Raw genomic sequence first — 12162 nt, forward strand, 5'->3', positions numbered from 1 at the left:
TGTTGGATAGAAAAATTGATGCATTATTTAGTGACATTTACTCTCATTATAAAATCAACATTAGATATAAAGAAACATGACACCGAACTGTAGCAATGGATCAGAAGCATTTATTGTAAGCCAATTTATTCAAACTTAGCCATGCATTTAGCATGAATGATTTCTAATACTGTGCTCTGCTCACAACACACCTGAATACATTGTAACAGCATAAAATGCAGATTTAAATTGAATCATTTATTAGAGGCGACAAATATTTCAAAGTGAATGTTTTCTGCGAATACAGCCGGGAACACTACTCCCACCCTTCCAGCGGGGGGCGACAGTCAACTCGTCAGATGTGACACGGTTGCATCTTCATCATCCTGATTTGGAGCTTATGCTTCCTGTCAGGGAAAAAAAAAAATCAAAAATCAAACAAACAAAAGCAAGGGAAACTGAAGTGATGACTAAAGAGAGAAATCCGACTTAACAACATGGTGAACTGAAGCGCAACCACTTTGTCTTTACCTCGTTCTTGTTGCCGGCTCCACACAGGCAGCCAAAGAGGCCGTTGATCATCTGAACGGCACAGAGCAACACCTGCAGGCCGCTGGTCGCCATCAGGGTGAAGAACAAGCCAATGTTGAACTGCACCACGTTCTTGGGCTCCGTGCAGACTCTCCACGACTTCTGGTTGGTCAGGTAGGAGGGATTACTGCGCAAAAGAAGAGACTTCTATATAACTACAACTCCATTGCGTTCATATCATCAGAACTTCTGTTTGTTACCTGTTTTTAAAAGGTGTGTTCCAAACCCCACCATTGTTGCAGAGGGGCCCATAATGCACACCGAGCCCCGCCACGATGAAACTGTACAGGCCACCGGCCACGCCCATTGCAGCAAATACGATAGAAAAGAACATCTGCATTCAACCAAAAGCCAGAAATTATAATCTTTACATGTTTTCAGATTCAACCCAAAAGACTAATGCTTCATGAAGACTTTCACAGAACTTAAACTTCCAAATAAGTCTTATTTTCGAAAAGGAGAAATGGACTGTGCTGTGGTTATGGTGGGTGTGCATTATTATGACTATCTAAAGATTAAGTGTCATGCAACCGTGATGCAGTATTATGTGGCAAATTTCCATTTTCTCTTGAGTCATTCTCATCTTGACTGATCTCCATCAAGTGGTTGAGTGTGACAGTTCTTCTTGAGCATATAACAACAGTTTAATAAAATAACCTGAACACAAGGTGTTCTTGCTTGATTACTTTTTCCTCCATTCTTTACCGTGCACCTGAAATGTCTGACTTAGTCTCACCCCAAAGCGGAATCCACAGCATCCGTTTTCCCCAGTCATGCTGATGAAAATTGCTGGAATCAGAACCTGTGGTACATATTAGTAGACAGGGAATTAATGCAGCGTCGGGAAAAAAGTGGTAAACGATTCAGCACTTAGACCACCGTCTTCAGTCACTCTGGGTTTGAGGAATTACTTTTCAAACTCTGCCAAACTTGTCAATGAAACTTTGAGACTTTGCCTCAGTCGGGATGAAAGGTGCCTCCTGACAGTATCACACAATATGTGGTGACACTAAAGAATAATGCAATTCATTTGAAGTGTCATACGATCTTGAAGCATAAAATTAGGACCCAAAACGGGCAAAGTGATCACCACAAAAACAATAAACAAACAATATATATGTTAAGTTGTATCTGATGCTGCTTTCAGAAACAAGTTTATAGCAGACTAGTCACACCTTTCAGTAAAAGACAGCTCACCATGAAACCTCCACCGACGAGTCCCCCCATGTACCGCACCTCCTGAGTAATGTGTCCGTCTCTGGCGTACTTGACATCCCCGCCAGGAAAGAACAGCACTATGTTACAGATGATGGATATGAGCACCAGCGGGTACAGAGAGGTGCCGATGCAGCGGGAACATTTTACGGAGCACATGTTGTCAGAGTGAAAACTGCTGTACAACTACTCGTTGATGAGGTTTTTGCGCTCGAATCCTTCCTGTTTTCAGAGAAGAGAAGTCCCACAAATGATGGTGAATTTCTGTTACATGCATTTAGTGACTTCATTTTTTGTTGAGCTAATTTTAGTCCAACAAGCTTTGTAGTAGGTAGAAACATCTATGAACCTAGTTTTACTTGTAAAGTGTCTAGTTGTATTTGAACACATCTAACTGTTCTGAATTCACACATTACACTGAGAGACAATTAATGAGTTTAATAACTTTAAAACTTTGTATTTAAATTGTCTCAACAATTGACAAACAAGGTATAAAAGCTCATGAAAACATGGACATGTTTTATTATTTATGTAAAACTTGCAGTCTTTGAAAATGCAATTTCACTATTGCACAACACTGAACCTCTGCAGACGCTATATTTTTCTCTCGTCAAAGAGTTACGACTGGGCCTTCCGAGATAATTCCTAATGTTTTTGAGATGTCAAACTGAGGAAATGTGTGGACGCCTGTAAGAAACATCTTCTGAGTTCAATTTATGAGGTGAATAATATAAAAAGATGGTATAGATTAATTATGCAATGAGCCTCTGGACAGACTTTATAGTTGTTTCACGTCTTTTTGTTGTTGTTTTGTGTCTCTTTGTAGTTGTTACCCATCGCTCATGTTGCATCTTATGTTTCTTCACCATGTTGGTATGTGTCTCCATGAGGGACATGTTTGACCCGTGTGCCTGTGCCCGTTTGGCTCGTCCATGGGTAGATGTCATTTAAATATTTTTTAACATGGTGATTCAACTTTTCTTGTGGAAAAAAACAATCCTTACAAACACAAACTAGCCTATTCAAAGCAGAGTATGTCATAAAAACCTGTCTGAAAGCGTGTCTTTGAATATAGTATGCACATTTCTGTACAAAGTGTATAATTTAAGAATTTTCCTTTAAAATATATAGGGAAACATTTTCCCAACAAAGACTAAGGGGCAGGTGAACTTCCGGTCTACCTGTATCGGGGGTCTGGGCTTCGTGTCCTTGTGGCCCAAATGTAAATATTAGGGGACCTTTGAACCACTCCCCTTGTTACTGAGGAGAGACTCCAGCTCACTGCAGCCTGACCCACCATGGCCACGTCCACCGTCAAAGACTTCCTGGTTACCTATTTAATGCCAGAAATATGTTACGAGAGGATTTTCGTCAACTTGCACGTGCACGGTGAGGCCCCTCGTGGGGAAATGTATGTAATTGAAGACATATAAGCGCGTGAAACAGGAAAACACATCGTTCCAGATGTGCGTGAGGGAGGTGTGTGTGGTTTCCCACATGGATTGTTTTTAATTAGGTGTCTCTGAGTAACAGTTAACGTTGTAAACGTTTTGTTTGTGTAACTATAAACTGCGATATGCTCTTTGTTGTGTGCGCTACATTTCCACAGGCGCACGCGTCTCTCGTGCAGCAGTGGGCGTCCAACGCGCGTCTGATTGTTTGAATACTTTTCTTTTTTGTCACAGTGCCTTGCCTAAAACTAATAACGACCAGAATTGTCGGATTTTGGATCTTACTGGACGCTCTTCTGGGTAAGAAGACCAACTTTAAAGCTGAGTGAATCACGTGACATCAGCAGCGGGTCATCACTTCTCCCCATAATGGTTAATCCTTATTGATTCTGTATTGTTTAATCATAATGATCAAACAAAACACTTTCGGTGCTCTGGTAAACTGATGGTGCAAAGTACAATGCTACTTTATGTGGCTAATGGGAGGTTTTGTGTCCATAATTGCAATGTTTACCTCATTGTTTACATATCGCTTGCTAATCTAGACACAGCCACCAAACCCACTGAGTAACTCCATGTTGTCTTCACTCCTCCCTGTCTGCCTCCTCCCTGCAGCACAGCTGCCACAGCTGTTGACGATACTGTGGAGAAGAAGTGCAGAGGGCCTGAGTCTGACCGCCGCGCTCCTGCAGCTGTATGCCTTTTCCTGTCCTGTTGTGTACGCCGTGGCCAACAACTACCCACTGTTGTATGTATTTAAGGACATTTAATTCTTCTCGTTCTGTGCTGAATCACCGGCAGATTAGAGTCATATGTTTTGTATTACAATCATGTTGCAACGTCCCAATACTTACTGATTTGAGATGTAGAAACTGACTGACTTCTCTTCACTTCCACCATGCTGAAGTCGAGACACCGAGGAGTTTCTCTGATTGATGGTGGAAACTAAACCATCGTCATTAACATGCTCATGCTTGAAGCTACATTTTACTAGTTGTTTTCTCAGTTTGCTCATGATGTGCCCAAGAGACATTCATTCAATAAATGTTTAAAAGATGTGGTCTACGCATCTCAATGCAAATTCTGTCGAGTTTAAAAACTGTGAGTTAATCGACAAGGAATTGAATATTTTTCTGTTTGTTATCTGGCAGCATGTACCTGTTATCATCTGTTTGCCATGTGTTTTACATGAACGGCTCTGCAGCGCCTGGGCTGAAAGGCTCTTCACCTTGGCCCAGACAGCAGCGATTGTGTTCCTTATCCTGCACTATCGTGGTGATACCCTCACAGGTTAGCACAGATCTCCACCAAACCAAATTTCCCTTTGGGGATGAATAAAGTAGCCTATCTACACAAACACACACACACTTTCAATATTGTGTATACACTTTCAGGATAAGTCTGGCATTATTCTATTTTTGTTGTTATTGTCAAGAAATCACATAGAAAGACCAAAACCAACGTCTTTAAATACGTTGACTGCCTTCATCTTGTCTGTGGCTCTTAGTGTAAATACTTCAAAACCATTTAAATGCACCACTTACAAGTGTTCACGTCGTACCGGCCATGTTTTCACCAAACCTCTTGCTCTAATACATCCTCACACTAATGGAATTATCAACTGTCCAACAATCTTTTGGTGTGTGTCAGTACATTCATTCAATTTAGGAAGAAGTTAGTAATGAATTGCATTCTGATACGTGTAAAAAGTTAAACCTGTTGCACAAATTAAGGAACTGTGAAGCAATAAGATAAAAATCAACTTGTTGCAACATTCCTGACTGCTTCTACACAGAGGCCAACGTGTGTACACAACCAGCCTTTGGACTATTATTAGAAACAGAACATTCTTGGTAACGCGATCAGTGTTCCTTGCGCGGCATTTCTTTTTTGTTGCGCATCAAGTTTCTCATTCAATCCTGTTTTCTGCTTGTTTGGCAGGGATCCTGGTCCTCCTGACTTATGGGGGTGTTCTGCTCCTTCTGGGCTCCTACGCAGCTGCAGCAGTGGCCTCAGTGATGCAGGCTTCCAGTTTGGCAGCTTTAATTGCAAGCAAGGTAGCAACTCAATGGCTTATTTTGTCAGTGAAATCTCTGAGCTGTCCTACAATTAACAACATCTGTGAAGTGTGAGGTGATTCTGCACCGTGCAAATCTATCAGGGGAATGAACATACTTACCAGATTGGTTGTTTCCAGGTTCTCCAAGCCACAGCTAACCACTGTAACGGCCACACGGGCCAACTGTCGACAGTGTCTGTGTTACTGTCGTGGGCAGGATCTCTGGGTGTTGTTTTTGTGTCTCTCCAGGTATGCAATCAGGATAAGCGTATAATCACAAACATAGCTACACAACCGTTTTACACCACTCCAATCTGTCAGTGTTGTCTTTACTAAGTGCATTGAACTTTCTCTCGTAGGAGACAGGAAGCTTGTCCACCACTTTGTCACAGACCCTGTCAGCCGGTCTCAGCTGTGTTCTCCTGGCCCAGGTCCTCTGCAGCACGAGCAGCACCGCCACCACCAAAGCAAAGAGTGAGTAGAGGTGGTGGACGGTGACAAATGAACATTTGCATATATTACAGGTCTCAGATGACGGAGCCTGATAACAGACTTGATCCTGAGAAAATAGGAATAAATGACAGGCAAACGATTTGGCTCCTGTTTTCCAGTGTTTTCTCAATCTATTTTATTTGTCATTCCAAGTGTAAACAATCATCTTGTCAACCTCCACATGGCCATCACAATTAATTCAGCCAAGCAAATACAGGTAATTACCCCAATACATACATACTACATAAATCAAATTCGATAAATTACATTGACACCTGGAATTTATTAAATCCCTCTTTCTTTTTTACATTGGCAATGCGCCCAGAGTTACTATGGCTTCCATGAGGAAGACGTTATTTAAAATGGCCGCGACGCGTCAACTGTATAACAAACTAACTGCGTCACTAAGTAAAATGTACAGGAGCTACATATAACCCGGGAGGTAACACCGGGCCAACACTATCCCAGCTAACGCCCGACAGTAAATCCTCTAAAACAGAGTAAATAGCAAACAAAACACAAAGTAATCTACTGACAAGGTATTACTAAACATTGGTATACAATTCATAGGTTATGTGTTATTTACCGACACGAGAAAATAGGAATTAATGACAGGCAAACGATTTGGCTTCTGTTTTCCAGCGTCTTCTCAAACTATGAGAGGCTGATAGCGCACCTACGTGCTGAAACCACAACGCTGCACTGCCACCCACTGGGCAAAAGATCACAGAACAAATAAAATAAACACAAATGTGACCATACATTTTGTGTGTGTTACACATAGTATGCAAATCCTTCCACTCATTCAAGACATGTTTTGTGATTTTTCACCAGATGTTGGCATATCAGAAAATGTTTTTCTTACTTTTTGTATAAAACTGCCTGTGTTCTATATTCATATCTACTTTAAAGCGTGATTGTGTGTGTGTAAGCGAGAACTCTCACATTCACACACTCACACACAAGAGCCTGAGTCAGCCTTACATGATGGCAGAATGAGGTCTGAGCAGTGAACACAGTATTTAGTATACTATTTATTCTCTGACACAGAACAGTCTCTTTCTGCTGAGTGTGCTTTGCGTTCTGACAGGGCGTTGGCGAAGCTCAAAAAGTGCTTGTAATTTATTATATATTTTTTAAATCAGCTAATTATTCACTGGCTTCCAGCTGCAGTTGATCTCATGAGTTTTAATTGATTTGCGTGAGTTTGTGCCACAAATTTGGTTGTGTTCAAGTGGTTCAAGTGGTCGTATGAACCCCAAATGGGTTCTAATACTTGTATTTTATATTATTTTTTTCAGAATGTTTTTGGGAATAAAGTGTATGGTTAAAAAACCTTTTTATAACAAATTTTTGATCGTAACTATGTACATCCAGCATGATATGAGCCAGATTCCCTAAAAATGCCTCCTTGAACGGTCCCCAAGTTTTTCAAACTGTATGGTGAAGGGCCATAACAACAGCCCACATACTAATAAAACACCCTTTTGGTCGTTCGGTTAAAACATGGAAAAATGACTTATTTTATGCCAAAACATTGTCTGATTCAGGCATGGTATTGAAATGTTCAGGAGCCTCTGCATGTGCTTTATGTGGGCAGACCAGGAAGGACTCAGAACTCAGAAACGTGAGACGGAGGAGAAGAAAAAACTCTGGCAGTTTTGTGACTTTTCAAGTACGAATAGGGGGATTAAAATGATGTTAGACTCCCACAAGCCCGTACAGTTACGGAGATGTGTTTGTTTGTGAAAATGAAATGTGCTGTACAAATAAACCTGCCTCTTGTTTTATATGTAATACTAATTTAATGTTTATGTTCATAAAATGATTATGCGGTTGTATTGGTAGGCCGTTAGTTTATTTATTTTATTCCTATTCTTTTACTTCACTGTTTCAGTGAGGTGTTGATTCAACTTTATAATGATTTTAAAGTTCACAATTTCTGGTGCTGTTAAACTGTAAAGTTGTTGTCAAGATGGATGACCACATTTATGGCTATTACCATTAAGTATGTGGTTCAACTAACAATAATAATAATAATAATAATAATAATAATCTGGAGGAAATAGGTCAGGATTTGTATCAAATATATAGATATAAATAAATAAATCTGAAACGATCATGTGTAATAAGTATTTACTTTTTGGTCCTCTTAATTAAAGTATACTTTGATGTTTTTACTTTTGAGTATAATTTTCAATGCAGTACTCTTACTTGTATAAGTGTATATTTACACTGTAGTATTCCTACTTTTACTTTAATAATAAAAAAAATAGGGACTACTTCTTTCACTAATATTTTTATTTTTTGCTACTCGTTTCTGGGTTGAACTCTTCTAATTAATGTACTTTTTTTTTTACTGGAAGGTCATACATAAAACGACTTATTTTTTCTATCGTATGTTTTTAAATCTTTACACCGGGTCTAATCAGCGGGAACAGGTGGCGCAGCGGTTGAGCCCAGTGACGCACTCCGCGGAGCTTTCCGAAGGAAGGTGCTTCGGCTCTCCTGACTTCGCCACCGTGGAAGGCGCAATCTGATTGGTCCTTGGCTGATGGCGCTCACGTCCGACGAGATCTCGACAAGAGACAGAAGAACAGAACAATTAAGCGGACTTTAAAAACTCTTCGACCAACGAGTGTTTACGTCGGACGACACCGGCCGCGACACCGCAGCTGAGCTCCGTATCGGTCGACATTTGTCGTGGGGCGGGTGGGGGACAATTTTTCTCCATTCGAGTTAGCAAACGAGGGGGGGAGTGAGTCTATCAGGGAGGCGGAGGAGGGTTAGGAGCAGGCCAATGCTTTGAACCCTTGAAAAACCCCTCTTATGGATCCCTTACTTTGGTCTGGATAATGAGTACCTTACCTTTTGTTACATGTACAATTTGCTGCTGATACTTTGCATTCAAGTGTGAATTCAAATGGCGGTATTACTGCTGAGCACCACTCTTGTTGGTGATGGATAAATTGGTAAATGGGGTGATGGTTGGCTGATCAGAGAGCAGCAACTGGGACGAGGGTTTTAGCTTTTTCGTGTGTTTAGGAGGAAAAACCCAAAACGTCCTAGTTGGTCTGAGGAGTCCTTTCAGTGCTGTAGTGCCTGTGGCAGGACTTTAATTACGTGTGGGTTATGCTGCAAGCACACTTCATGTTCTCCTGCTGGCTTATTATTATTAAAAACGTTTGGGCCTTGCCAGCCCAAACGTCAAAATTCATCAAAACGTGCGCCTTGCATCGGTAATCATGCTATGACTTTTCTAAGAAGAGGGAAAAACCTACATGAGAGCAACAGAGGAGAATCACTCTCCCTGCCTGGACAGAAGCGATAGATGTAATGTGTACAGAATGAACAACATAACAGAATTAATGAACATAGAAATAATCCACGATCCAGATGATCCATGTCAGCAGGAGGTAGAGGGTCGGGGCACCATGGCGGGAGGCGGGAAAAACTCCCCAAAAATAGAAGAAAAAAAACATTTCACAGGGAAAAAAGGAATAAAAAACCTTTGTGAGAGCAACCGAGGAGAATCACTCTCCTATAGGTTCTGTCAAACAGACCTAATCGTCAAGATAACTCTGTCTCCTCCAAATAGAGTCGGGAGCTGGACGACGGGGGCCGTCGATGTCGCACGTTGTTCCCCCGAACATCGTCTCCATCAGCGTCCGTGTCTGCGCCACAGTCTGCGTCTCCCGCATTTTTCGTTTCATTTTTTCGAAGTCAACCTCTTGGCTGCATCCTCCTGTTAAGGGTGCCTCTACACTTTTTAAAAAAAATTGCAGACAGATATCCTAGTAATGTGCGCTCGTCGGTCATGACCGTGCGTGAGTCGATCATGGAGTCTTGTGCGTCGATCAGCTCCTTTTGTGAATCGTTCAGGAGCGTGCATTCGTTGTTCACCGCTCCGAGTTGCACCACCAAGCTATGCTTCCGGTTCAAATCAGCCTTAAATTTATTGTCCAGAATCTTCTGGGATTTCTGATTTTCTTTTCTTCTGAATAGGATGGTCTTGCTTAGCTTCCTTTCGTGCCTTTTGTCCAGATCATCATATTTATTTTCCCATTGCTCTTCTTGGATGCTCAGAGTATTTTTTTTTTTTTGGCATTAAGCTTTGAAAGGAGACTTTTGTTACTAAGTTTGAGAGTGACCATCCCGTCCTTCAACTTGTTCACCTCGCATTGGTGCTCATCCTGAAGTTATTTTTTCTGCTTCAGGTCCTGGTCTTTGCCGGCCTTTTCCAGCAGAGACTTTATTTGCGCCTTCAGGGCCTGGTTGTTCTGGATGTGTTCGGCTTTCTCCAGCAAAAGCTTGTTTTGGGACTCTCTGAGTCGCAGAGACGAATCCTCTTTCTCCTGGTAGAGATCGGCGACTATTAACATTGACTCAGCAAGTTTCAGTGTACCTGCCTTATATGTTTTAACCATTTCGTCATGGTCTTGGTTGCTAAGACGCACTTGAATTTGGAGAAAGCTGACGCATTGTGGCTCCCTCTGTTGTTCCCTCTAAATATCCTTCAATCTTCTGTCAATTAACTTTTGCATGCTCACCAGAAAGCTGGATTCTCTGTCATCTACAGGCTTTTCACTTTCAGCTGGTCTTTGAAATTCCTCCATGTCTCCGAACTTCTTCTCCAGAATGATCTTGCTGTTGGCCAGATTCAGAGCAGTTTTCAGACAAAACTCTTCTGGGGTAGATTCAGAATGTTCCTGAGGACCAGCAGCCTGGTTTCCCTCGTTGTGTTTTACATCCATGATATATTCACGAGTCACGAAACATAATCTATTGGTTTTGTGTAACGGGATAACAATTGTGTTCTTTTTATTTCTTGTGTCGATTTAAATTTCTTTGACTATTTTAATGTAATAGACCTTTTGGTCTTCAATGGAAGCTTGCATTGCCAGCTTTGATTTCGTACAGCTTCTCCCAACCGGACTTCCTTTTGCAACTCTTGGATGTTCTGTTGCAGAGCGCAGTTGTCTCTTGTCGAAGAGTCTGAGCGGGCCTGTAGTTCACCCTAACAATCTTTTAGTTGATGAAATGGAATTCCTTCTGCAGAGCCTCATTCTGAAGGTTTCCCTTTTCAATGGAAGCTTGCATGGCCATGTTTGTTTTCCTCCCAGCGTTTTCCAACTTGACTTCCTTCTGCAACTCCTGGACATTGTGTTGGTGCCTCTTTGGCTGCTTTTCTCCAAAGCAATTTCTTTTTGGAGTTTATTTAAGGAAATAAATTAGTTCCTTGTATGCGTTTTCCTGTCTTTCTAACGCAGTCTGACTTGAGTTGCTCGAAGCTCATCAGTTTTAGCAGCTGGTCTGTCGTTTTTTTTTTTGCAGCAGACCTTCCCGTTGTCCATTTCTGCTTTCTCAGCTTTCGCCGTTTTAGGCATAGTGTTAAACAGTTGATAGTTTTGAGCCATGTCGATAACCACCCTCACTTATTTTCAAAGGGTGTTGCATGCTTTTTTGATTGTGCTTTTCTGTACATTAAACTGCTGAGCATTTTGCTGTACTATGTCCAGTTTCTCCCAACCTTGGATCTCTGCCTGGCTTTTATGGATATCGAGGCAGAGGGACTTCATCTTTGTGGCAAAATTATTAAGGATCAGCATTTCCTTTTACGGTTCCTCAATGACATTGACCATGCTTCCTAAATCCAGTTGTTCATGGGCTGGTTTGGGGTTCAACTCAGGTTTGATGATGCATTGTGGTTGGACTAAAGGCAGTGTACCAGGTCAGGTATTGGCCATGGTTGACAGAGAGCCAATGTTCAGGGTTTAGACCTGTTCACTGGAAGGCAAATGCCCAGAGTTGGGTAATTCTTCCATGTGGAACTGATGTCTGTGAAGTGAGTTATTTATCCTTCCTTCTGGATGAATTTCGCCTGATTCATGGTGTCATTTTCAAAGGATACTTGAAAAGGAACGATGAATTCTTGGTTGCAACTTGCTTTGCTGTCAGCTTTGTGTGTTGCTATGTTGGAGTGTGTTGTGTAAATGACACTGTGTTTTCAATACCGAACAGACTTGAATCGTTAGTGAGATAAAGAAACTCCTGGATATAGATGAAAATATGTCTGTATTCATAACAAAAAAATTTAAATATATTTTCAATAACTTAAAATACCTGATAATAATCAACATTTATTGTTAACTTCTGCCTTTTAAAGGCTGTGGACTTTTACAAAGATCTCCATGGCCTTTTAACCCTTTAATTAGCATGCGGTACTTGCCTCAGATTATGATCGTTTAACAGTTGTTTTGTTTGATTGCATGTTTATTTTTGTGCACGACAATATTTTTAGGAACCGGCCTTGACGGTGTGGGCGATAAATTAACGTAATAAAATTATCCGACCGGCATAAAAACAAATTAATAA

General features: G+C 41.2%; 2 protein-coding genes across 2 annotated transcripts; one reads left to right on the plus strand and one right to left on the minus strand.

The window, feature by feature from the left end:
• Positions 1-377: 377 nt before the first annotated feature.
• Positions 378-1944, minus strand: LOC137802336 (transmembrane 4 L6 family member 1-like). The gene is made up of 5 exons (XM_068600135.1): positions 1768-1944; positions 1307-1372; positions 771-904; positions 511-697; positions 378-386 (listed from the first exon to the last, which is right to left on the minus strand). The coding sequence occupies exons 1-5, from the start codon at positions 1942-1944 to the stop codon at positions 378-380; spliced, it is 573 nt and encodes a 190-aa protein (XP_068456236.1).
• Positions 1945-3083: 1139 nt separating this feature from the next.
• On the plus strand, positions 3084-5777 carry LOC137803087 (mannose-P-dolichol utilization defect 1 protein-like). Its single transcript, XM_068601353.1, has 7 exons — positions 3084-3174; positions 3471-3536; positions 3852-3984; positions 4441-4526; positions 5178-5293; positions 5434-5544; positions 5655-5777. Exons 1-7 carry the CDS (start codon positions 3084-3086, stop codon positions 5775-5777), a joined length of 726 nt encoding a protein of 241 aa, XP_068457454.1.
• Positions 5778-12162: the final 6385 nt, after the last annotated feature.

The sequence above is a fragment of the Clinocottus analis genome, unplaced genomic scaffold (genome assembly GCF_023055335.1).
Source record: "Clinocottus analis isolate CAN_PGR_092001 unplaced genomic scaffold, fCliAna1.0.p SCAF_5, whole genome shotgun sequence".
In the NCBI taxonomy this organism is placed as follows: Eukaryota; Metazoa; Chordata; class Actinopteri; order Perciformes; family Cottidae; genus Clinocottus; species Clinocottus analis.

What these genes read in the sequence shown, in the direction of transcription:
- LOC137803087 (XM_068601353.1), top strand. Translation starts at nt 3,084, where the DNA reads ATGGCCACGTCCACCGTCAAAGACTTCCTGGTTACCTATTTAATGCCA. An exon ending in CGTCAACTTGCACGTGCACG is followed by an intron (nt 3,175 to 3,470) that starts GTGAGGCCCCTC and finishes TTTTTGTCACAG; the next exon opens with TGCCTTGCCTAAAACTAATA. An exon ending in CAGCTTTAATTGCAAGCAAG is followed by an intron (nt 5,294 to 5,433) that starts GTAGCAACTCAA and finishes GGTTGTTTCCAG; the next exon opens with GTTCTCCAAGCCACAGCTAA.
- LOC137802336 (XM_068600135.1), bottom strand. Translation starts at nt 1,944, where the DNA reads ATGTGCTCCGTAAAATGTTCCCGCTGCATCGGCACCTCTCTGTACCCG. An exon ending in TCGTCGGTGGAGGTTTCATG is followed by an intron (nt 1,373 to 1,767) that starts GTGAGCTGTCTT and finishes TATGTACCACAG; the next exon opens with GTTCTGATTCCAGCAATTTT. An exon ending in AACACACCTTTTAAAAACAG is followed by an intron (nt 698 to 770) that starts GTAACAAACAGA and finishes TCTTTTGCGCAG; the next exon opens with TAATCCCTCCTACCTGACCA.